The 22,540-nt window shown below is 42.1% G+C and overlaps 1 protein-coding gene across 1 annotated transcript in view; it reads left to right on the plus strand.

The window, feature by feature from the left end:
- Positions 1-21,832, plus strand: part of zswim5 (zinc finger, SWIM-type containing 5) — a 73,406-nt gene extending 51,574 nt beyond the window's left edge. Inside the window, exons 2-16 of the mRNA XM_086271474.1 lie at positions 1,687-1,874; positions 2,987-3,155; positions 4,550-4,698; positions 6,572-6,722; positions 7,519-7,695; positions 7,860-8,036; positions 8,621-8,767; positions 8,857-8,994; positions 12,204-12,355; positions 13,110-13,212; positions 13,489-13,624; positions 14,306-14,463; positions 14,575-14,738; positions 15,361-15,442; positions 16,064-21,832. Coding sequence (XP_086127600.1) covers positions 1,687-1,874; positions 2,987-3,155; positions 4,550-4,698; positions 6,572-6,722; positions 7,519-7,695; positions 7,860-8,036; positions 8,621-8,767; positions 8,857-8,994; positions 12,204-12,355; positions 13,110-13,212; positions 13,489-13,624; positions 14,306-14,463; positions 14,575-14,738; positions 15,361-15,442; positions 16,064-16,926 — 2,954 coding nt within the window. The 3' untranslated portion in view covers positions 16,927-21,832. The remainder of the gene's footprint in view (positions 1-1,686; positions 1,875-2,986; positions 3,156-4,549; positions 4,699-6,571; positions 6,723-7,518; positions 7,696-7,859; positions 8,037-8,620; positions 8,768-8,856; positions 8,995-12,203; positions 12,356-13,109; positions 13,213-13,488; positions 13,625-14,305; positions 14,464-14,574; positions 14,739-15,360; positions 15,443-16,063) is intronic.
- Positions 21,833-22,540: the final 708 nt, after the last annotated feature.

Raw genomic sequence — 22,540 nt, forward strand, 5'->3', positions numbered from 1 at the left:
CGTTTTTTTGTTTCAAGGCCTCTGAACATTGGAGGATTGCAGTATTAAGTGTTGTGGCTTTGTGTCTGCATTTAACATGTGTAGTCCTTTGTCAGCAGCTTGGCTGTGGATTGAGATTTCGGCGTAAAGAGAAGGCTGTTAGCTTGTACATTTGGAGGATGTGGTGAGTTGACCAGTTTCATTTTGGTTCAGACGGTTTTGTGAGTTGGTTGGCGAGACGATACGCGCTGTCAGTGTCGTCGTCACTCTCTTCACTCGCTCTCTCGTAGCTCCTTATCTTCCTTTGTCTGGTGAAAGCAGTTTACAGTTGATTGGCTCTGGCTGTGTTTGCGTGTGTGTGTGTCTGTGAGCTACCTTGTGTTTGTGCTCACAGCATTTGGTTTGGAAAAGCCTATTGTGGGATTTTTGCCAGGGGATGGCTTAAAACAAGCTTATTAGGCCACTCCACCATGCTGGCCCACACCCCAGAATTAAGTGTGTGTGTGTTTCCTTGTGTTTGCACTGATGTTTGTTGGTGTGTCAGAGTTTTAGTTATGTACCTTGCACATAAACCACCATGACTAAAATAGCCATACTATTGTTTTGCACTTAGGTTGTTTGGCATCCCCTTTATGTTTTGTTTTTTTGTCTCTGCCTTTTGAACTTCTATGTGTAAAAGAAGCGGTAGGCTATGGTTTGTGACAAAGTGCATGCACACACACAAACACCTGCACACACTCTTTACCTCATAAATAATTGACCTGTCAGAGTGAAATGACATGACAGAACAGATACTTTCCCCTCCTCCATTCTCTTTTCTTCTCTCAAATTTCTCCACCTTTATCTCAATCTAACACTTGACATTAGTCAGGTTGTAGTTCCTGACTTTGGATATGTTTGCAACAGCTATGTTGTATTTAAAAGACTTTTTTAAGCATTGAAATATGAAACAGAAGAGGACCAAAGATGGAGCCTGGACTTGCTCTTGCTTTCATTTATATCTAGACTCTGGGTGTCACATGGGGTTAATCAATAAAATCTCATGAGTGGTTACAGTGATGTCATTTATTGCTTGTACAGTTGTTTTTAGCCTCATGCTACTCAATTAAGTGCAGGTTTGGAACTTGTTTGTGAAATTGGCCAAATGGTTACATCGAGTCCTGAAATGCCTTTTAAAAAGTACAGGAAATGCTCATCTGCAGACAGCCGACAACAAAGGCCAGCACTAAATGGTCGGCCTGGTGTGTCAGGGCTAAAGATTAACCATGCAAAGTGGACATTTATTTTGCCAACTGCCTTGCTATCCTGTGGGTGTAGGTCTGGGTGTGTATGTGGGGCCAGGAAACGATCCCACCCTAGCAACCTTCCTACTACACACGCACACACAGATGCACTGAGCCTTGGACAGAGAGACCCTGAGTATCAGATGGCTCAGTGTCCTGTTGAAGCCTGATGAAGATGTGTGTTTTGTACTCAGTCTTCACTCTGTGTGTTTGTAGAGGCTCAGGTTACCACAGTTTCTCCTGCCTTTTTTTTTCCTTCTACATCTTTATGTTTTAACATAAAACTTAAACAAATTAAACTGTGTAAAAGTTGCAATGAAGTTGAATTACTCAAAAAAAAAATGTCTGATTGCATTTTATCATACTTTTGTAAGACCATTTAAAGCTCACCCATCTCTATCGTCCCTCCTTTGTGTCCCTGCAGGATTTCACCTCAGCGGCACAGTGACCGAACCCGCCACATCGTCTGAGCCGGAGGTCACCCACAAGGTAGCCATCAGCTTCGACCGGTGCAAGATCACCTCTGTCACCTGTGGCTGTGGGAACCGAGACATATTCTACTGCGCGCATGTCGTGGCGCTCTCACTATATCGGATTCGCAAGCCCGAACAGGTAATAACCACAGCTTTGTGATGCTTCCTTTCCATTGGGTTAACATTCCTTAACCAAAATATGCAACACATTCCGTTAGTGCTACGATCAGTGATGGTTTCTCTTATGTTTATCAGTGCTGGTTACATCACTCAAAACACAGTAGAGGCTGTAGTGCCATGAATCAAAGTGGCTCTATGCACATTTTCAGCTCTGTGCTCTTAAATTTGGACTCTACTTGGGTAGCTTTGCATCATTCACCAGTCAAAATGTATCGATTATACTTTTAGGCTAGCTTTGTTCCGATTGGCTCCCCTACAAAAACACAAGGTTTGAGCAGCAGCTGTGTAGAGTTGCATTGCTCACAGCCTGAGCTTATGTGCCTGTGATGACCATATTAGGGATTCCACTCTCTCTCTGACATCATACAGAGCCAAGAGTTGGAAAAATAAACTTTCTGATAAGCTTTTGATTCACCGGGATTATTTGTACACATTAATTGAAACTTTTTCCAAGCTTAACACGAGCATCCATCACTGTGACATTATGCAAATAACTGTGGCAATAACTGAGAAATCCAAGAAGACATCCACCACAGTTAATACAACGTGGCTCTACGTACCTTTGTGTCCAGATCATAGACGGAGCAAAAGATGGACAGAGTTTCCAGGTCTGAAAAGTGAAGCCAGTGCCGAAATATCTTAAACCTGTATTCTTTTTTTAATGGGTGCAAACGCCTCAGAAACATGATCTCTTTAAACACTTTCCTAGTAAGTTTATGGCTTCAATCACTGAATTTGATTATATATTGAATAAAACATTTAGTCCAACAAAGTGTCATAGTCGGACCTGCTCCTCTTTCGTCACATGTGGTTTTAAAACACTCATCCCGAGGTTTCAGAACACTTCATCCATCTTTTTTAATATGTTCTACGGACCAAATTAAATTGAGTTTATTAAAAACTGCCCTGAACATTCATAGTACAACTGGATAACTGTATTTTAAGGTACATAAATCATGTCTCATGAGCTCAAAGACCAAATTATGTTTCCACCTGGGACTTTGCGTTTAGAAAACTTTACAGTAATAACATGCAGTTGACACACTGGACACCCACTTGTGTTTGTTGCAGGTGAAGCTACGGCTGCCTATCTCAGAGACTTTGTTCCAGATGAACAGAGATCAACTACAGAAGCTGGTGCAGTATCTGATCACAGCCCACCACACCGAGGTGCTGCCCACTGCTCAGAAACTGGCCGATGAGATTCTCTCTTCCAACTCTGAGATCAACCAGGTCCATGGTGAGAGCACAAACCACAAACCACATTCCACGCCAGGTTTTCAAGGTTGCCGTAAATTCCTGACAGTCATTCGGAAAGTTACAGCTCTTTCCTTAATTCTTAAAAAGTTCTTGCTCTGTGGAGGTGCTGCCCATCCCTCTGCAGCGATATCTTCACAGCAACAGGCCACACTTAAAAGCCTCGCAACTTGAAACATGCTGCACGCCAGCCTACAGGCTGTCATACGTCAGAGCCCCTGATTACTCCGGCGAAGCAGCAAGGCAGGCTTCAAATGGCTCGTTTGATTTCTCTGTTCTCACTCTCCAGTCGCTACCTCCTCCCACTGGCAGGGGTAGGTTGAAGGAAGCCCAGAAAAAGGGACTCGAATGATGAAATGGATGCAGGAGAAAGCGTAGGGAGAGATGTGTGAAGAGGAAAGGGACATTGAGAGGAGGAGACAGAAGCGATGGCACTCTGGGAAATGGAAGAGAGGAGACGGAAAGGAGAAGGAAACATGAAAGGGCCGGAGAAAGTAGAGGGAGATTAAAAACTAGGAGAGCCAGAACAGCTCCGCGTCGGGGAAACGACAAACTCTACACATCCTTTCGCCAAACAAACCTCTTTATCTCCTTCTCTATTTCATCCTGCCCGCTAAATGTTGACACACTCCAGCTCCCTCGTCCAGGAAGCCCCGCGCTGTGCTTCCTGTGTTTGACAAGGGGGATCATGGGGGTTGAAGTTCAGTTGATCCCAGGCGTGAGTCTGGCTTTGATGGAGGAATGTTGCTGTTTGCCGCGGTGTTCTTCCAGTCAGTTGGAAATGCATCTCTGGGCTTTCCTCAGCTCACTTCCTGCTAGATCAAAGCCCCCCCCCCCCCAATTTGGTGCATATCTCCATTTCCCTGTGGTATCAGTCAGACACACACAGAAGAAAAATAAAGTTTGATTAATCATGCACTCGGGGGGGAAAAGCAAACACAAGCAGCATTTCTTAGGTGTCGTGTAGGGGCGCTGCAAGTTAAATGTTAAACAAAGAGGCTTGAGAGCAGAGGATCAGTGCCAAGATTCAGAGAATTCAACTTTATTTCAGGATAAAAATTTCCAACTATCCTTCAGCACTGAGGGATTACATTTGAGATGTAGTGTGTTTGTACTGACCTAAGAAAATGGTGTTGTTGCAGCTGAGGCTGTCTTTAAGTAAACTCCCTTTCCCATGGTCACTGTCTGTTTATCTTTTTCATCCCGGGGTGTGGATTGAGGACAGGAAGGAATGAAGTTTTCATATGAATTCAGGGCTTTTGTTAGAATCCATGTGCTCTCTTTTTGTATTGTTGCTGTGTGCATGTATTGCAGCCACTGTAGGATTCACTGGCCCTGTCATTTATTTGTGTGTGTTGTGTGTCTGTGCGCTCTCAGGTGCCCCGGACCCAACTGCAGGCGCCAGCATTGATGATGATAACTGCTGGCATCTGGATGAAGATCAAGTCAGGGAGCAAGTCAAGCAGTTTCTGTCGCAGGGAGGTTACTATGGTTCTGGGAAACAGCTCAACTCCATGTTCGCTAAGGTTGGTGTCACTGCTCCCTTCCTCTGCATCGTTTGAACATTTATTTGTTTCCTCTGTTTTGGCAAATCTAAGCAGGAAAATAACTACATGAATAATACGTTTCTCTGCAAACATAGTGGAAATCTGCCCACTGCTACCATAACAGCTGGCTAGAAGATGGTGAACATAGCAGAGAATTTGACAGCAATTTATCCACACCTACTTAAATGTGGGCAATCGTTAAAAATAAAAAGTGTGCGGCAGTTAATTCAATTTTGAAATGTGTCACCAGAGAAAACCCCAACAACTCCTATGAGAAAGCATTTAGCAACAGTGGGAAGGAAAAACTCCATTCAGGGAGGGGCAGCCATCTGCCTTGACCAGTTAGGGGGTGGGGGGATGGAGTCAGGACAAAGGACACACTGTGGAAGAGACCAGAGATATAAGAACAAATGAATGAATGTGTGTGTGTGTAAACACAGAGTGAAGAAGAAACACTCTGGGAAGCCTATTGCAGCATAGCTAAGGAAGGGTTCAGGCATCACTAAGTTTGATCAAATGGAAAGTTTTAAGCCTGAACTTAAAATTTAAGACCGTGTCTGTCTCCAGAATCCAAACTGAGGGCTGGATTCACTGAAGGTGTAGGCTCTGCCTCCGATTTTACTTTTAAATATCCTAAGAACCATAACTAAGCCTGCACTCTAAGAATAAATTTGATTTAACAGGGAACCAATGAAGATAAGCCAATACGGGAGAAAAACGTTCTCTCTTTCTAGTCCCTGTCAGCAATCTCACTGGGACCATGTGAAGGCTTGTCAGGGAGCTTGTAAAACAACCTGACGATAGTAATGAATTACAATCCAGCCTAAAAGTAACAAAGACATGAACTAATTTTCATCATCACTCTGAAATCTGATATCTGGCATTTAGTTTCTAGTGGTTTGTAAGTATGTAAAAATGTTCTATTCAAGTAAATCTATGTGCCTGCAACTCCTGAGAATAACCTTTTAATATCTGCTTGACAGTATCTTAATTTTCTCAATTAGGCCTGAACAGCTTTCCAGTTGTGGTTAAATATGAGTCGGTGCAGATGTTTTCTATGCTTTCTCTTTCCTGACTGAAACAAGCCCACTTAACACATTCTGATAAGGCCAAGTTCTCAATTTCAGGGCCAAACTGTTTCTTTTATTTGGTTTTAATTGGTATTCAGAATGTTTTGTAGAATACATGCATCATGAATCGCCAAAAGCCATGTTCTGTCTTTTGTATTAGTTCGAATTTCAAATTCGAGGGGGGGCATATGATGTCATCTGAAATGGTAAATGGACTGATTCTTATATAGTGCTTTTCTACTCTAATGAGCACTCAAAGCACTTTATGCAACTTGCCTCATTCACACATACACACCTATTCACACAAGCACTTTTTTCTGTGCTTCTAATATGCAAGTGCTTTCTATCCGACATTCGCACACATTCACACTCCGATGGATGCATCAGAGAGCAACTTGGGGTTAGTATCTTGCCCAAGGATATTTGGCATGCAGACTGGAGCAGACGGGGATTGAACCACCAACCTTCTGATTAGTAGGTGACCTGCTCTACCGCCTCCACAGCCACCCCGACACAATGTAAAAACAATGTTATGTTTAATGTTCTAAACTGAAAGTAGTAAGTGGTTTTCATACCCAACTTTCCAGTAAGAATGCAAATGTGCACAAAATGTCCAAACTTTTTCTCTATTGCCAAGTATGTGAACTTGAGATGTGTTCTGTCTTTTTCTTTGCCTCCACCTTCTGCTTCAGCCTGTGTGATTATTCTAAGGTGCAGGAGGTACATGCTGCTCAGTCAGACTATTGTGTTACTCACAGTTACCAAGCCTGTGCTCTTTCCAGGTGCGAGAGATGCTGCGAATGCGGGACTCCAACGGTGCCCGAATGCTAACGCTCATAACGGAACAATTCATGGCAGACCCCCGACTGTCACTATGGAGACAACAAGGCACAGGCATGACGGACAAGTGCAGGCAGCTTTGGGATGAGCTGGGTAAGAACAGTTACACACACACAGGGAGAGTGCGATGTCTGACAGTTTTAGTTTGGAAAAATCAGAAGGGATCGGCTGTGTAGTTGGTGCAGTCACAGCCCTAAAGAAGTCTTCCTTTTGTTGTTCTGACAAATTTCTAGTCACTGTGTCAGGTAAACATCCATCTACTCAGTAAGCTATTAGGTTATCCAGTCAGCTGCTCCGCCTCATGCCCGGGCCTCTCTCTCCACCTGCACTGAGTGAATGATAAAGGCTGCCGATCAATATGGCTGCTCAGCTTCTCCACAATCAATCGCAGTATTTAGGAGGTCAATAAGAACACTTCCCGGGTGAGCTGGGGAGATCGTGACACAGACGCAGACAAGAATAACAGACAGACAGTCGGAGTGTGCTGCCTGATTTTTCTCTGATATGTGAAAGCCTGCCAGTTAAAACGCACAGATTTACTTAATTTTTTTTTTCTTTTTCTTTTTTTTTTTTTTGAGAATTGTTGCAGAAGAAGAACTGCTGGGTTTTTAAAAAGCTGGTAAAGTTTTTCAGGACAGCAACCACCCAGATAGTTTTGAATCATTAATGCAGTGTTCATTTTCTTGCTTAGCTTATCAAGTAATTTACACTCGGTCTTAGTGCAGATCACCTTAAGCCTACTTTCTTCTGATTGGCTGCACCTGGTAAACAAAATATTTGAGTATTTGGTCAGTATAGTTTCAAAGACGTGACCATATTAGGGATACACCCCCCTCTTAAAAGCTTCTGTTATTAAGAGTCTGACATCTGATCCCCTTACTGTTCACAGGTGCATTGTGGGTGTGTGTGGTGCTAAATCCTCACTGTAAAAGCGAGGAGAAGAGTGGTTGGTTGAAGCAGCTGAAGAAGTGGGGGGACATGGACATCTGCCCACTGGAGGACGGCAACTATGGCAGCGAACTTCCCAACATTACCAACGCTCTGCCGCAGAGCAACCTCGCCCAGGGTCAGCACCAAAACCACAAATGTGCACACATTAAATTCTGAGCTTACTGCAATTGCAAGCAAGAACTGATCTGAATTAGCAGAAAGATTCTACAACTTAAACAATATAGACTGCACGCGCCTCGTTTCTACCAGTAACCATGCTTTTTGTGTGTGTCGCATCAGACTCTCTGTCCAGGCCGCGGAGGACTGTGTTCAGTCGGGCTGTCGAGGCCTGCGACCTCCACTGGCAGGACAGCCACCTGCAGAGGATTATTAGTAGCGACTACTACATGTCTCCGTCCTACCAAAGAGAAGGGGAGAGCCTGCTGTTCAGCCCGCAGGGCCTGCCACTCTGGCTAGGTAGGGTTTCATTACTCAGGTCCAGGAAAAGCAACCGTATTTACCTTTTGCATCATTTACAGTCTGTGATGTGTAAAAGTGCACATTCATGATTTAGTCAAATAATATAGGCTACAAACATGCACTGAGGAGCAGACAGTTTCTTCATTACAAGGCATCATTTTCAGGACGAATGACAGTGTTTGTGTGTCAGCTTGTACACACACAATCTCAGATTCAGCTAAAAGCCAACCCAAAACACACACACACACACACACACACACACACACACACACACACACACACAGTAATTCTGCTGATATTGAGGCCAGTATCTGCAGTAAGCAGCTTCCAGCTAAGATCTGTCAGATTCTGCAACTTAAGCCAGCTATCAGACACACAGGCTTTCTGCTGAGACTGCACTGTGAGTTTGGATGTGAGTTTGAGTCTGCGCATGCCATTACTAACTGCATCATACATCCTGTAGTGTGTGTGTGTGTGTGTGCGTGTGTGCGTGTGATTAAAGTACAATGTGTGTATAGGAAGGAGTTTGTGTGCTTGTGAAGGTATCCTGACCTCATCTTATTTCTGTGTTCACCACACAGACCACGTCCCAACGGCATGTGCTCGCGTCGACGCCTTGCGCTCACACGGTTATTCCAGAGAAGCCCTGCGATTGGCCGTTGCCATCATCAACACCCTCCGCCTACAACAGCAGAGGCAGATGGACATCTACAAACACCAAAAGAAAGGTAACGGCATTGTTGGCTCTCTGGAGAAAGTGCAGCGTCTCAACTGGTGGTTCTAATGTCGGTCTCTCCCCCTCCTGTACCTTTCTCAGAACTTCTCCAGAGGGGTGTTACCTCCACAACTAACCTGGAAGGCTGGGTGGGCCATCCGTTAGACCCGATTGGCTGCCTGTTTATCACGCTCACAGAAACGTGCCGTGTTGATGACGACAACACCATGGACACTGGAGGTACGAAAACAAAGGCACCGTCCTTACCCTTTTTATTGTATTCAAGAGGTCATCACAGCTGGGTGTCTAGTTTGATGGCAGTTTGCAGTTCGTTGATCACAAAGATCTGCAAAGATATACAAGTATATCTTTGAGTATATGAGGAACATGTCAAATTAAGCTTTTACTGGTTTGTGTGCTTTACTTATTGGATTTAAATAGGACACTATTTCTAAATAAGTAAGAGCAAAAAATAGCTAATAATTATGATAAAATGGCTAATAAACAGGTAATGGCTAAATATTTTTCACTACAAGGACGTCTAAAAACCTGTTCATACAGAGAAAGGTGCTGAGTCATTATTGTTGAAAGTATACTAGACTGTGGTGTACAGAGTTTAACTGCTGAGGCAGCATGATTGCATAGAATATCTTTACAGTCAAGGGCTATAAAAGTGAACTCCTATATGGTTAGAAGACAGACATTGCTAATACTGAATGAAAAGCCAAGTGTGACTTTTTTCCCCCCTAATTTTCTGAACCATCCCAACTTAAATATCTTTTCTGTAAGCCAAATTCCTAGGTATTTGTAGGGCTCAGAAAGAGTTACATGGGTGCCATTTACAGTTTTAATTGCAAGGTAGTTGAAGAGTCAGAGGTAGAAGTAGATCATCTAATCATTATCTGTGGATCTAAAACAAGTCTGTGATTAAAGAGTGATGACTTGAAACTGAAGATTGCAGACTGAAGGTTAAAGCCTTGGGCATATAAAACACATCACTAAAACTAAAAAGAATGAAGGCATACACTGAAACATAGCTTAGAAGTCATAATATAAACTGCAGTGGACCTAGGATAGAACCCTGAGGCATCCCATTTTTGATTGTAAGATAGCTTCAGCAACAGCTGCATGTTCTCCTTAAAACCAGTTATAGTTTGTGGTGTAAAATATGATGGACAGTCATATCAAATTCTTCAGAGATTACGCTGCACACAACTGTTTCTTATCCAGTGTGGAGACGGCAGTTGTGTATTGTAGCTGTAATATGTGTAGGAAGTCAATACAGGCACATAGTTTTACATTAATTAGTGATTTCTTAATTTTTTTGGCTGAGAAGTTCAGAAAACCTCTGCTTTCATGTTGAAACATGCATTTGAAAAAAGATTCAGTCTCTTTGCGTCTGCTGTTTAGTCTGCATCACTGTTGAGCCAAGCTTCTGTCCAATATATCTACACAGCAAACCAACGTCTTAACATGCACCTTAGCAAAATACATACATACCCATGAGTCAGAGCCCAGGTTTCTTACAACTATACAAAGAGCCCATTTACAAAACGCAAGGTATAATTTCAGGCCCACATCACCAGCTGATGCAGTATATAATCCTAACCAGAGGTGATCGGGTTCACCAGCAGTGACTCATCACACAACAGACGCCATGGTCTTATATGAGGACTAGGCACTATTGTGCTGCAGGCAGCCATAAACTAGGAGAGCATGAATGGATTGGGCTGGAACACCCTGCTCATTTAGTCCAGACCACACTCCTGTGCGTTCATGTATTTGTGTGTGTGGGGTATGTATAGAATGTATCACCATTTGCATTTTCTCACTGCCCAGGGATTTCTTTTTTTCCCCTTTTTGCACCAGTGGCTATTGCAACTGAACAGAATAGGGGTTGGGTTTTCTCATTGTTACCAGGCTACAGGGAACTATTGTCAGTTCAGACAATGCTGACCACTGGCACACTCATCTGTGTGTGTGTGTGTGTGTGTGTGTGTGTGTGTGTGTGTGTGTGTGTGTGTGTGTGTGTGTGTGTGTGTGTGTGTGTGTGTGTGTGTGTGTGTGTGAGAGAGAGAGAGAGATAGAACAACAGAAAGAATGATTGTTTTGTGTTGTTTGGGGAATTTGAGGAGAGTGGTATGATAATTTTGCGTGCTTGGGAGTATAGCTTGGTCACCATGTTTTCATTCCCCATGTGAGACAGCTGGGAACATCTGTTGTAAAGTGGGTGGATCTAGACTATGTCTAACCCAATCGAAATACGATTCCTTCTCTGGCCTTTTCACATCAACCAATCAATCTAGAGGGAGAGGAAACAACAGCAAGTTGGCTAAGGGGTTAAGTCTGTAAGCCCAGTTTCCACTTTTCTCTAGATTACTACACATATATACACACATCCCTAGAATAAACAGGATTTGGGGGCGGGGGGAGATCTCTTGCTCAGGCGGGATTTAAGCAGAACGATGGGAGGGGGAGCGAGAGAGAACAAATGGGCACCAATCAACAGCTGAGGCTCTTGTGGCATCTGTTCTCAGTTATAATTGTCAAGCATTAGTGTAGGGCAAGCAGCCATCTTACATATATGAACAACCTACTGTCTAAGCCACACTGATATAAATGCTATACAGTGTGGCTTATATGGCACACACAAATATCTGTGTATTTTTGTTGTATTTTTTTCTGCTATTGTTTTATTTTCCTCTTCAAATGCTAGTCCTACAACAGATTATAATTTTTTTTGATATGGCAGAGCCATTATATATGCACCATGTAGCCATTCCTATAACCCATTAACTGTATGGTTTAGTAATGTGCTAAGCTTGCAGGCTCTGACTATCCTTAACAGTAATCTTTTATATACTACTAGGCAGATAAAAGTGGTTTTGGTTCATATTGTGATAATTTTCTATTTTCTACACATTTTAGATAAAGGTTAAAAGCATCCCAGAACAATCTTTTATGTTTTATGAAAATCCTTCTGTTGGAGTTGTTGTATTGATAAAACCAGAGCAATATTATGTACTTTACTTTTGCTTATGCTAATACACTAATGGGGTCTAGTGGAGTTTCTCTGAATTAGCCAAATTAAATAGCTTGTAGACTTCTAAAGTGAGTTTGAGGCAGTTTGGGATGTTTTTGTGCTGTGAAGGTAGTGTACCATAGCAAAAACCTAATCTTCTCTTTGAAGTAATAAAGCTAAAATTAAGAAGAAACTATATTTAAAGCTTTTTCCCATTTAGATTATAAACAAGGTGATTGGAAGCTGCTAGGGCAGCATGTCAGTATTGGATAAGGTGGACTTCTGAAACTTTGCTGTTATGAAAGGAATCTTTGCTGAGTTGGTGTCTTTGTTTTTCTGTCTCCTTGGATTTCTTATCATTCTGAAACCAGTATAGATGACGTGAAGTTAATGACTTACATTTTTGGGGGAATCTTTTTCCTTTTAGACTGTGACCCCAGACCTCCAGTTTACCATCATGTGCCAGTGTGGGGCAGTCCAGATGCAGGGGAGTCCTACTTGACTCTGGCCTTAGAGGTGGCTCTGATGGGTATGGGTCAGCAGAGGATCATGCCCGAGGGACTGTATGCCCAGGATAAGGTAATAATTTAATATCACCTTAAAATCATAGAGAATATAGTAGAGTGAGGATCCTTGAATTGCTAGTGAACACCGAAATACACCTATGGCACACTTTTATTATATAAAGAGGTTTGTGTAAATTTGTAGATGTCACCTTCGCCATCAGTAAATCACTGTAATTTATGATTTTGTTTAAAGTAAATGTCATGGAAGGAGAGGGAAAAGGTCGCAGCATTTGTTTCCTGAAAAACAAGCAGAAAGCCACAGTACTTAAGTTCACTGTGATTTAAAATAAATCCATGGAACATTTCTTTGTGTAAATGCTAATCTGCTTTAGAGGGCTTAACACTACTGCCACAGACCTTTCCTAATGTCACTGGAATTAGCTGCAGCCTCTATGTTTCAACCAAGAATTGCATTTAAAACCAGTCACATGCACACACAGACCTTTTACTAGATATTTTTTCCAGCAAAATAAATTTCTACCATCTGTGCTGTAACAACAGATGTGAATAGATGCAAGTTTGTAAGAACGTACTGGTCATTTAATGTCCTAAGGTCAAAACCCTTTCTGAGAAAGGTATTAAAACTCTTTTGATCTTTTCTGTCGTATCATTTTTCTTGCTGGTGGGTTGATACACATTTTCTTTCTTGAAATTCTTGAAAGTAGTTGAATTTCACTGAAAACACTTAATAGCTAAATGGCTACTTCAGAACTGAAAATGTTCTTATAGTTAGAGTGAATGCTATTTGTGTCTTCAACATGTTCTAGGTGTGTCGTAATGAGGAGCAGATTGTTGCAAAGCTTCAGGAACTGGAGCTGGACGACCTATTGGTTCAGACCCTCCGGAAGCAGGCCATACAGCTACTAGAAGGTACGGTGTCTGCAGTAAATTTTATAAATTTCATTTATTTATTTTGTCCAATATTAAGAACATTCATCAGATATTGAAACCTGCACGGTTTTGAGTCCAGAACGTGAAAGGTTTTTGTTGTGACGGTTGTAAAGTGTAGCTTGAAAGCTTTGACTTCAATATTTATTCAGTGCAAATCACAATCGGGCAGTGGAGCCCATACCTAGCACAGTGGTCTCTTGTGGCACGTTCTTGAGACAGAAGGTAAAGAATATTTTGTTTTTCTCTTTGCTCCAGCTGGCCCATTCAGCGGTCTGGGTGAGGTCATCCACAGGGAAAGTGTTCCAATGCACACCTTCGCCAAGTACCTGTTCTCTGCCCTGCTGCCGCATGACGCAGACCTGGCTTATAAAGTGGCTCTCCGCGCCATGAGGTCAGACTCCCCTTTCACTGCAGCTTCAAACAGTTATTGATGAAAAGTATTTTATGTTGCGTGTGTAAATGATGGTAATTTTGCCTTTACGCAAACAGGGCCACAGTAAAACGAATAAGGGCCTCTATTTCATGACATGGCTTTTTTAATCTGAATAGTATTCCTAATTAATTCAGAAGATATGACCTAACGGTTACTTTGTGACAGCCAAAGATTTAGTGCCACATATAAAATAGCCAACTAGCTATTTAAGTGTAGCCTGCTCACAGCTGCTATGCATCTGCAATATGCTTTGCAACCCACCTCGACACCTTCTTTTATGCTTTATCTGACGTACTCTGTGTCATATCTGTTGTCACTGATGCCAGCTCTGTTCTGTGTAGCTATAACTTCTTTAGAGGTATTGGTGAACATTTGGGTTGAAAGTTGAAGTTTTTTATAGGGCTGTTGTATTGGGTGTGTGTACAGAAGTAATTGTATTTGTGATGCTTTGGTAATGTGTCGTGTTAAATTGCCATGTGTCCCAGCATAAAGTTTGACATAAAAGTAATACGGTTGCACATACTGCAGCTGTAACTGAATGCATACTCAGATCCATATTTTAGTGTTACTCTTGGAATAAATAAAACATCAGGACAAAGTGCCATCTGTCTAAAACAGATCTTTTACTACATGTGCCAGGTTGCCGGTTCTGGAGTCATCGGCGGGCTCTGGGGATGTCGGCCACCCTCATCACGGTATCTCCATAGTTCCGAGCAGATACCCACGCTGGTTCACACTGGGCCACCTGGAGTCACAGCAGTGTGAGCTGGCTTCAACCATGCTCACTGCTGCTAAAGGTAATGCCAGCTTATTGAATGCCCGCTCAGATGTTACTCAAACAGGCAAAGCTGGCTATTGAGGCATTTCTCCATCATGATCTTAGTTTGCGTTGTGTTTTTTGCTTGCAGGCGACATGTTGAGATTGCGGACAGTGCTTGAGGCCATCCAGAAAAACATCCACTCCTCTTCCTTAATCTTCAAACTGGCCCAAGACGCCTTTAAGATAGCAACACCCGCAGAGAGCCCACCCGATATAACCCTGCTCAACGTGGCGCTGGAGCTAGGACTGCAGGTACTGTATGTGTGTGTGCATGGAGAGAGTGCAGTCGAAGTATGAGGGCAAGTCAGTAATTTTCACAGATCATTTCACCACAGCAAAGAAAATCAAATCAGAGCACCGATCGCCAGTCAAAACATGCAACGGTTTCCTTCACCTTGTCATTTTTTCCAGCCCTCTGCTGCCCCACTACAAATTAACAGCAAAAACATCACACAGAGTCTTACTGTTGTTGATGAGAAGAAACCACATAATTAAACCTTTTGGGTCCCACAGTAAACACAGAAAAGTCCTCAGATCATCAGGCTGCAGTGACGCTGTGGCTTCCCCCGTCTCTTTCTGCTGGTATTTAGAGTATCGGCTGAATTCCTGTCAGCAAAACTGCTAATAAAGTGCTCAAAATGGAAGGGTCGCAAATCATCATCTGTGCAATTATGAGCATATTCTGGTTACATCTGTCATCAGAGGAGCCATGTGGTGCCATGCAAACAGCTAAATTATGAAAATCACACACTACACAAAAATGCTTTGATTTCCAAATGCACGTATTCATGAAAACTGCCAAGAGGGTATAGAAATGTGTAACGGTTCAATGGCGCTAACAGAGCGCATCATGTTCTCCATGTGTGTTTTGCAGGTGATGAGGATGACTCTGTCCACTCTGAACTGGAGGAGGAGAGAGATGGTTCGCTGGCTGGTAACCTGCGCCACTGAAGTCGGTATGTGCATCCGTTTTTAAAGCGGATTCATGCTCTAATTACAGCCTCCGTGCTGCGTTGTGATCTTCAGTAAGTTCAGCTTTACAGTTTCTTTTGAGCTGAAGTGTCTTGTTAGTCTAAATGAGGAGGGATGAATGATGTTTTCCCAAAAGAGATTCCCTCATTTGATCTTTGAAGACAAGAGGGGCTGCATGACATGTTGCACCATCAGTTAAGAAGTCAAATTTATGCCTCCATAATCTTTTTAAGAATAGAGACTCAAATTATACCAAGTGTAATGAAATGATTTAATGATTTTAGTAACTTTAGCAATTTGGGACGATTATAGGTCGAGGTACACATGGCTTCATTTTCCAAGTCCTCCTAACTGAAAAGCTGAGTGTGAAGTGCTGCTCTGTTTTCTCTTTCCTTAATCCTTCAGCTCAGTGCAAGGTGCTATACAGTCGTTTGGTAGTGACCAAGGGGCTGCTGTTCATGAGGAATTTGAGTGTACCATATAAGCTATAGTAGTGCTCATTCTACATCTGGACAGCACTTCAAAGTGCCGAGCTTGCTGATGTGAATAGTGAGCAATTCTGGTCACAAGCACTGAATGGTAAATCTCTTTTTCCCTCTCATCAGGTCTGCGGGCGCTGGTGAGCATCTTACAAAGCTGGTATACTCTGTTCACGCCCACCGAAGCCACCAGCATTGTGGCGGCCACCGTCATGTCCCATAACACCATCCTGCGCCTCAGCCTCGACTACCCCCAGCGGGAGGAGCTTGCAAGCTGCGCAAGGACCTTGGCCCTGCAGTGTGCCATGAAGGACCCACAGAACTGCGCCCTGTCAGCTCTGACGCTCTGCGAGAAGGACCACATCGCCTTCGAGACGGCCTACCAGATCGTGATCGACGCAGCGTCGACGGGCATGACCTACTCGCAGCTGTTTACCATTGCGAGGTACATGGAGCACAGAGGATACCCCCTGCGGTCGTTCAAGCTGGCCTCGCTGGCCATGACACATCTCAACCTGGCCTACAACCAAGACACTCACCCAGCTATTAACGACGTGCTGTGGGCCTGTGCGCTCAGCCACTCACTGGGGAAGAATGAGCTTGCGGCTATTATTCCGCTGGTGGTGAAGAGCGTGCACTGCGCCACAGTGTTGTCTGACATTCTACGGCGGTGCACTATGACTGCGCCGGGTCTCGCTGGAATTCCTGGGAGAAGGAACTCTGGGAAGCTGATGTCCACGGATAAGGCACCGCTGCGCCAGCTCCTGGACGCCACGATCTCGGCGTATATCAACACCACGCACTCTCGGCTGACGCACATCAGTCCACGGCACTATGGAGAGTTCATAGAGTTCCTGAGCAAAGCGCGGGAGACTTTTCTGCTGGCACAGGACGGACACATTCAGTTTGCCCAGTTCATAGACAACCTGAAACAGATCTACAAGGGCAAGAAGAAACTGATGATGTTGGTCAGGGAGCGCTTCGGCTGACCTTACTGACCTTCTCTCACAGAGACCCTCTTCTTGGGGGAAGCAGTTACACTTCTGTGTTTCTAATTTAAGTTTTATTTCTTTTTATTTTCATGTATTTTGAGCCATTTGCTGACTGAGGTTTTATCCTGTTGTTCTCTTTCTTGAATGTGAACCAGGAAGTGTTCGCAGTACATTGCTCTACTTCATTAAGACTGCAAAAGGGGGGGAAAGGTTTGAAAAACTAGAAAAACAAAGCATTTTGCCCTCCTACTAATGTTAAATTTAGTGTTTAAAAAAAGGAAAAAAAGTCAAAAGAATGTGACTGCAAAAGCAAAACAAACTTTAGTTTTGTGGGGGTACATGATGATATGAAAACCAAATGATTTAGCTGTATGTACTGTTGAGCCAGAAGATGCTTTCAGCTGGGGTTAAGAAGAAGGAGAGGTTTTCAGAGTGGAAGAAGCATGTTATTCCCAAAAAAAATCCACTGAGGTCAAAAACACACATAGTGTTATTGTCATACCTCGACTGTACTGTCAGCTTTAACTTCTTGATCAGAAATGGCCTCTTTGTTTCATTCAGGGCATTTTAGAGTAGAGAGGGCAGAATACAGAACTCCCCATGTGGTCTCTCTGTGGGGGAAGTCAATACCTGCAGATTTAAAAACCTTCACCTGCTGGTTTCTGACAAATATCTAAAATAGGAAGTCCAACGATGCTTCACAGAGTGTGTGTTTTTAAATCCAGATGTCTGACAGTGACGTTCAGGCTGCTGCTTTAGCTAAGGTAGGGTAGTCGAGTCTCTATATATAAATACAGTATATCTGTTATGCCCTCCTATAAGCTTATTTACAGTGACAAAATACAACTGTGAGAACCGGTGGAGTCTCATCCACTGCACTGCTCTTCAGCTATTTGTGGCCAAAACCTTTTGAACGTGCAAGACTCCAGCACCCACTTTACCATCACTACATTGAGATTTAGTCAGCAAGCAATATAAATCAAGCCTCTGCTTCGTTTTTATCACTAAAAACAAGTTCACTTTCTGGTGTTGTGCAAAGAAGCGCTGGAACCTGTTGGGGCCTTGTTGATTTCACTGACTGTTAGTTCTGCATGTCGCCGAAGTCCCTTTTCCATCACAAGAACTGGAAATCAGATGCATTACCTCAAAGGAATGCATCCTCAGCTGGTTCATGATGCTGGCTCAGTAATCCTTAAAACCGCAGAATGAAGTTTGAGTTCTGTGGTCATGTGTCTTAACCAACATGAAGTGCATTTCTTGTAGATGTCACCATGCTAGTTTTGCTAAGTTGGGCTTAGACACATCTGCAAATGTTTCCTTTGGCATCATGTCTCATTGTGAAATTTGGCTTAGCAATTGGTTTTTCACTGCGATCATTTCAGCTCACTATTTGAATGGGTTTAGTCACCAGAACCACCTGTTTAGGTTTAGATGAACATCGTGGTCTGGGTTCAGATACCTCCACTAACAACACATTCCACTTTGAAGCAAAGTACTAAAGGCAGAGATGCCAAAGGTTCGATACAGAACATACTGGGAGTAAGAGCGTGTAGTGACATGTTGTAGTAAGAACACGTCTCACATTATTCATTAATTAACATACAGTTTAATTTATGCATACAGTAAATGTGACATGCCTGCAATGACTATGTCTACACAGAGCCGCCACAGTGTCACTTTATCAGAAACTAGCAGTGTTATTTATGACAAATTTGAAAGGGACTTTAAATGGGGTTTGAAAAAATAATGAAAATTTAATACAATTTAGCCAAGTGGGTGGGAGGATCCATCTATCCATCCATCCATGCAGTTTCATAACAACTTGTCCACTTCAGGTTTGCCGGGTTGCTTGAGCATATCCCTGCTGTCATGAGTCATAGATGGGGCACACCCTGGACAGGTCGCACTCAAATTCACACTAACTGCTATTTCAGGATGACCAATTAATGTCTTTGGACTGTGGGAGGAAGCCACACCACCCAGAGAGAACCCAGGCAACAGAGAACGCATATAATGTGCTAATGTCAGTGTGCTGTTAGCTTATTATTGCTGCTTGATGATAAAGAGATTTCAATAATTGTATAAAATTTTATGATTATATATAATAATTTAACCAGATGTGACCCTCTTTGGATGAGAGCAGGAAGTTGCTTATGCTAGCACTGGCTAGCTGGCTTGGTTTAGCGGCATGCATTCATTAAAATGAAAACAAAATCTACTCCCCAGAATCTTTTAGTCCAAGCAAAATTTAAAAAAAAAGAAAGACTAGAGTTGCAACAGACTAATTTTAAATGTAATATTTGGCTTGTTGGGTATTTTATCGTGGATCTGCAGTTTGTTGCCCCACTGCATTGGCGTCATTAGTTAGCTTTGTTTTTAGCTTACTCTGCTGGTCCCACATTCAATTCAATTCAATTTTATTTATATAGCGCCAAATCACAACAAAAGTCGCCTCAAGGCGCTTCATGGACAAAAATATTAAAGGTATTCAAGTAGTGTGTTCAGAACCACTGAAAACCTAAATAAACAAAATTAAAAAGACATAAATGTAAAATGTTAAATATCAGGTGAGCAGCAGTAAATAGACTAGCCCCGTCATCTTTCCTTCAGTTTCTCGGTCTTGTGATGGAAAAGACGCAAAGTCACCTGTGAAAGCTGCTGGTCATGATCATCATCAACAGTGAAGATGAGTCCTCCTTGACTTTCTCACAGGACTGCAGTGCAAACTCAAAGACTAGAGTTTACTTGATGACTTCATTGTATGTATTTGAGACCACATATCTTGGCACAGGAAGCCGTTTTCTCTTTATGGGGGATCTCCACACCCCCTTTTTCTTACCCAGTGGCAAAGTGTTGTTGTTACCAGCAGTAATGCAGTACAGAAAGAGCTTGAATCTTTTACTGGTCAGACTTAATGTCATCGTTTAAAGCACTTCACACGAATACCTCTTCAGTGCGTTCCTGCCTGCTTCAGCATTTATTTATTGGTAGAACACTTTTTGAATGGAGGAACATTTTCCTGTCTGCTTTTACATTCCACAAGAGCTACCTTCACCCAAAACCTGGGTAGTCAGTCACAACTCTGGGCCTTTACTTTCTTTCTCTCTGTCTTTTTTTGTTTTGTTTTTGTTTGTTTTTTTGGATCTGAAGAAATGCAGATAGAAGAATGGGAATGAAAAAAGGAAAACTGAGCAAAAAGAAGAGAGGCTAAACTCAGTTCTCAGGGACACCACTTAAAGAAACAAAACAAAAAGTAGTAGCATTTAGCATTTAAGATATTGTAAATACTAAAGTGTCAATTCAAAAAATTGTAAAGTTATAATTATTTATGATGTATGTTATGGTTTTGTTCTTTGTTTTTATGATTTTTACGGGGTGTACTTGAATTGTTTTGGACAGGGGTGTTTGACAACTTTTTTTTTTCCCTTTTTTGTTTTGTAAGAGCAAAGACTTCAAGGCATTTCTCAGGTGCTCCTGTGTACATTTCTTTCAGTTTTTGTTTTTTGGCTTTTTTTTTTTTTTCTTTTTCTTTTCTTTTTTTTTTTGCAATAATAGCTATTATTATTTGTATTTTATAGAAGATGGGGGGTGTTTTCCAAAAGTGAGCATGTTATTTGAAGTTCAGTAAAATGAGGAAGGCATTCATTTGTAAACGGATTCTTACTAAACCTGACTATGCAGAACCACTTCGATGGTGTTGTCCCCTCTTTAATATACCCCCTTAAAACTGAGTGCAGAGACCCAGTGGGTTGAACCACTATTAATGAGGACGGGGGTGTTGCGGACGAAAAGGAGACCCATCACGCTTATATTCGGACAGTGCACAGTGGCCGGCCTGTTTCCGCTGCAACGTTTAGAGGAGACGAAAAAGCGAAAGACGGTGGAAAATGCCTTTCTGGTCGATCAATGTACAAAAGTTGTTGATTTTTTATTTGTTTTGTTTGTTGGTTTTCTTTAATCAGGACTAAAGCCTTCAGTGTCTTCTCAGAGGTGTCGCATTGTGCGGCAACACTGTGGTGAGACGAAACGATACGCAAATGTCAAGAAACGGCAACTGTATGAACAAAAAAAGAGACGGCTTGTGGATGACCTCGTGCTCATTCCTTCTAACGTTTTAAAAAAAATGCTTTCTCAGTTCCTCTTCACCTCATTAAACTGGCTGAGTTCAGGTCTTCTATAGTTTTGTTTTCCCCCGATGTTCTTGAACACCTCGATCCCTCTCGCACAAGGAGGACGTTGGATTTAAAGCCAGTTGCGTTTAAGTGCGACTATCCTGAAACACGTTGACATCAGTGCGCTACAGTAGCTTGCAGAAAACGAAATAAAGCTGCGAGGTTTCTACATGAGGATAATGAAATGATACATTGATTTTTTATTTTTTTTTTGATAATATATTAGGAAAATAATTTCGCCGGGGAGCTCCAGTCGGCTGCCTTTATGTGATGCATTCACTGCAGCAAAGTTTTCCTTGCTTTTCTTTTCCTTCTTTATTAACTAACTCAGCCAGTTCCTGGGCGTTTTTCTTTGTTGTCCCCGTCTGTCTTTGGTTTGTAGGAGAAGTACTGTTTGCTGGTAGAGATCTAGTTCACCTACTGTTTTCCCAGTTTTTGTTTTTGAATTCTTTCCAACTTTAAGGGATATTTGAAAGTGTTTGTTGCCTCTTTGTGCTACTGATTATGAAAAGGTATCTCCAGTATTTGTTGCCACAGAAGTATCATAGCTTATCATCAACACCTTTTCTTTTTTTGTAATTTTTTTTTTTTGTGCGACTTCTTGAGCTACTGTCTATAAAGCGAGAATTTATTACTATTTATGTAACGCTACTACCATTTTATATTGATTTGTGTTGGAATCTCAGTGCTTTTCTATGAATAAAGTGTGAAACACATTACCAGGATGTTGTTTGTTGAGCCAAAATACATTAGTTTAAAGTTTGCCGGCAGACACTCTTGAATTATTTAATACATCACAAAAGATTGAAAAGCTCGGCATAGCGCAGCCATCTTTAAAGGTTGCCCTGTTAGTGGAAAATCCCCTTCACTGACCTCAGGACATCGTCAACACAATCATGGAAACCTTTATGGCGGAGTCTCAGTGAAAGTTAACCAGTTCGATAATGTACTCGTCTAGCAACAAATCAGTTACTGCCTACTACACCTATGATGAAGCTAGATCGATGTATTTAGTTGTACAAAGTGTATTATTTGATCCTAAATTATTACTTGGTGATATTTAAAAACCCTCCAACCATCTTAAATTGTTTATACCTGGAACTGCTACCAATACATGCCCAGGTTAATTAATATTTTCAATTCCGTACTAATATCGTCTTACTAGTTGGAAATTGCACAAAATTGTTTTTGGAGGTTATTCCTAAGAGAAATCCCATTATGTTCATGTATTTCCCCCCCAAACACCAGGTTCTAATGAATGAGCCATTCAAACTGGTCTGACCTGAACTCAAAAAGGTTGATCAACATGGGACAGAATGTGTCGTAATCATCAAAAACAGCAGAATAAAAAAATAACAATAAGGCAAAAAGAAAAAAGTAAGTCATTCAAAAAGGCTACATTTGATTATTAATCTTTGTTCTACTTCTGTGCTGATTCT

Source organism: Aulonocara sp. 'chitande type north' Nkhata Bay, linkage group LG18 (assembly GCF_057382095.1).
Source record: "Aulonocara sp. 'chitande type north' Nkhata Bay isolate Kocher_YH1m ecotype deep benthic linkage group LG18, A_spYH_male_GT1.1, whole genome shotgun sequence".
NCBI classification, from domain to species: domain Eukaryota; kingdom Metazoa; phylum Chordata; class Actinopteri; order Cichliformes; family Cichlidae; genus Aulonocara; species Aulonocara sp. 'chitande type north' Nkhata Bay.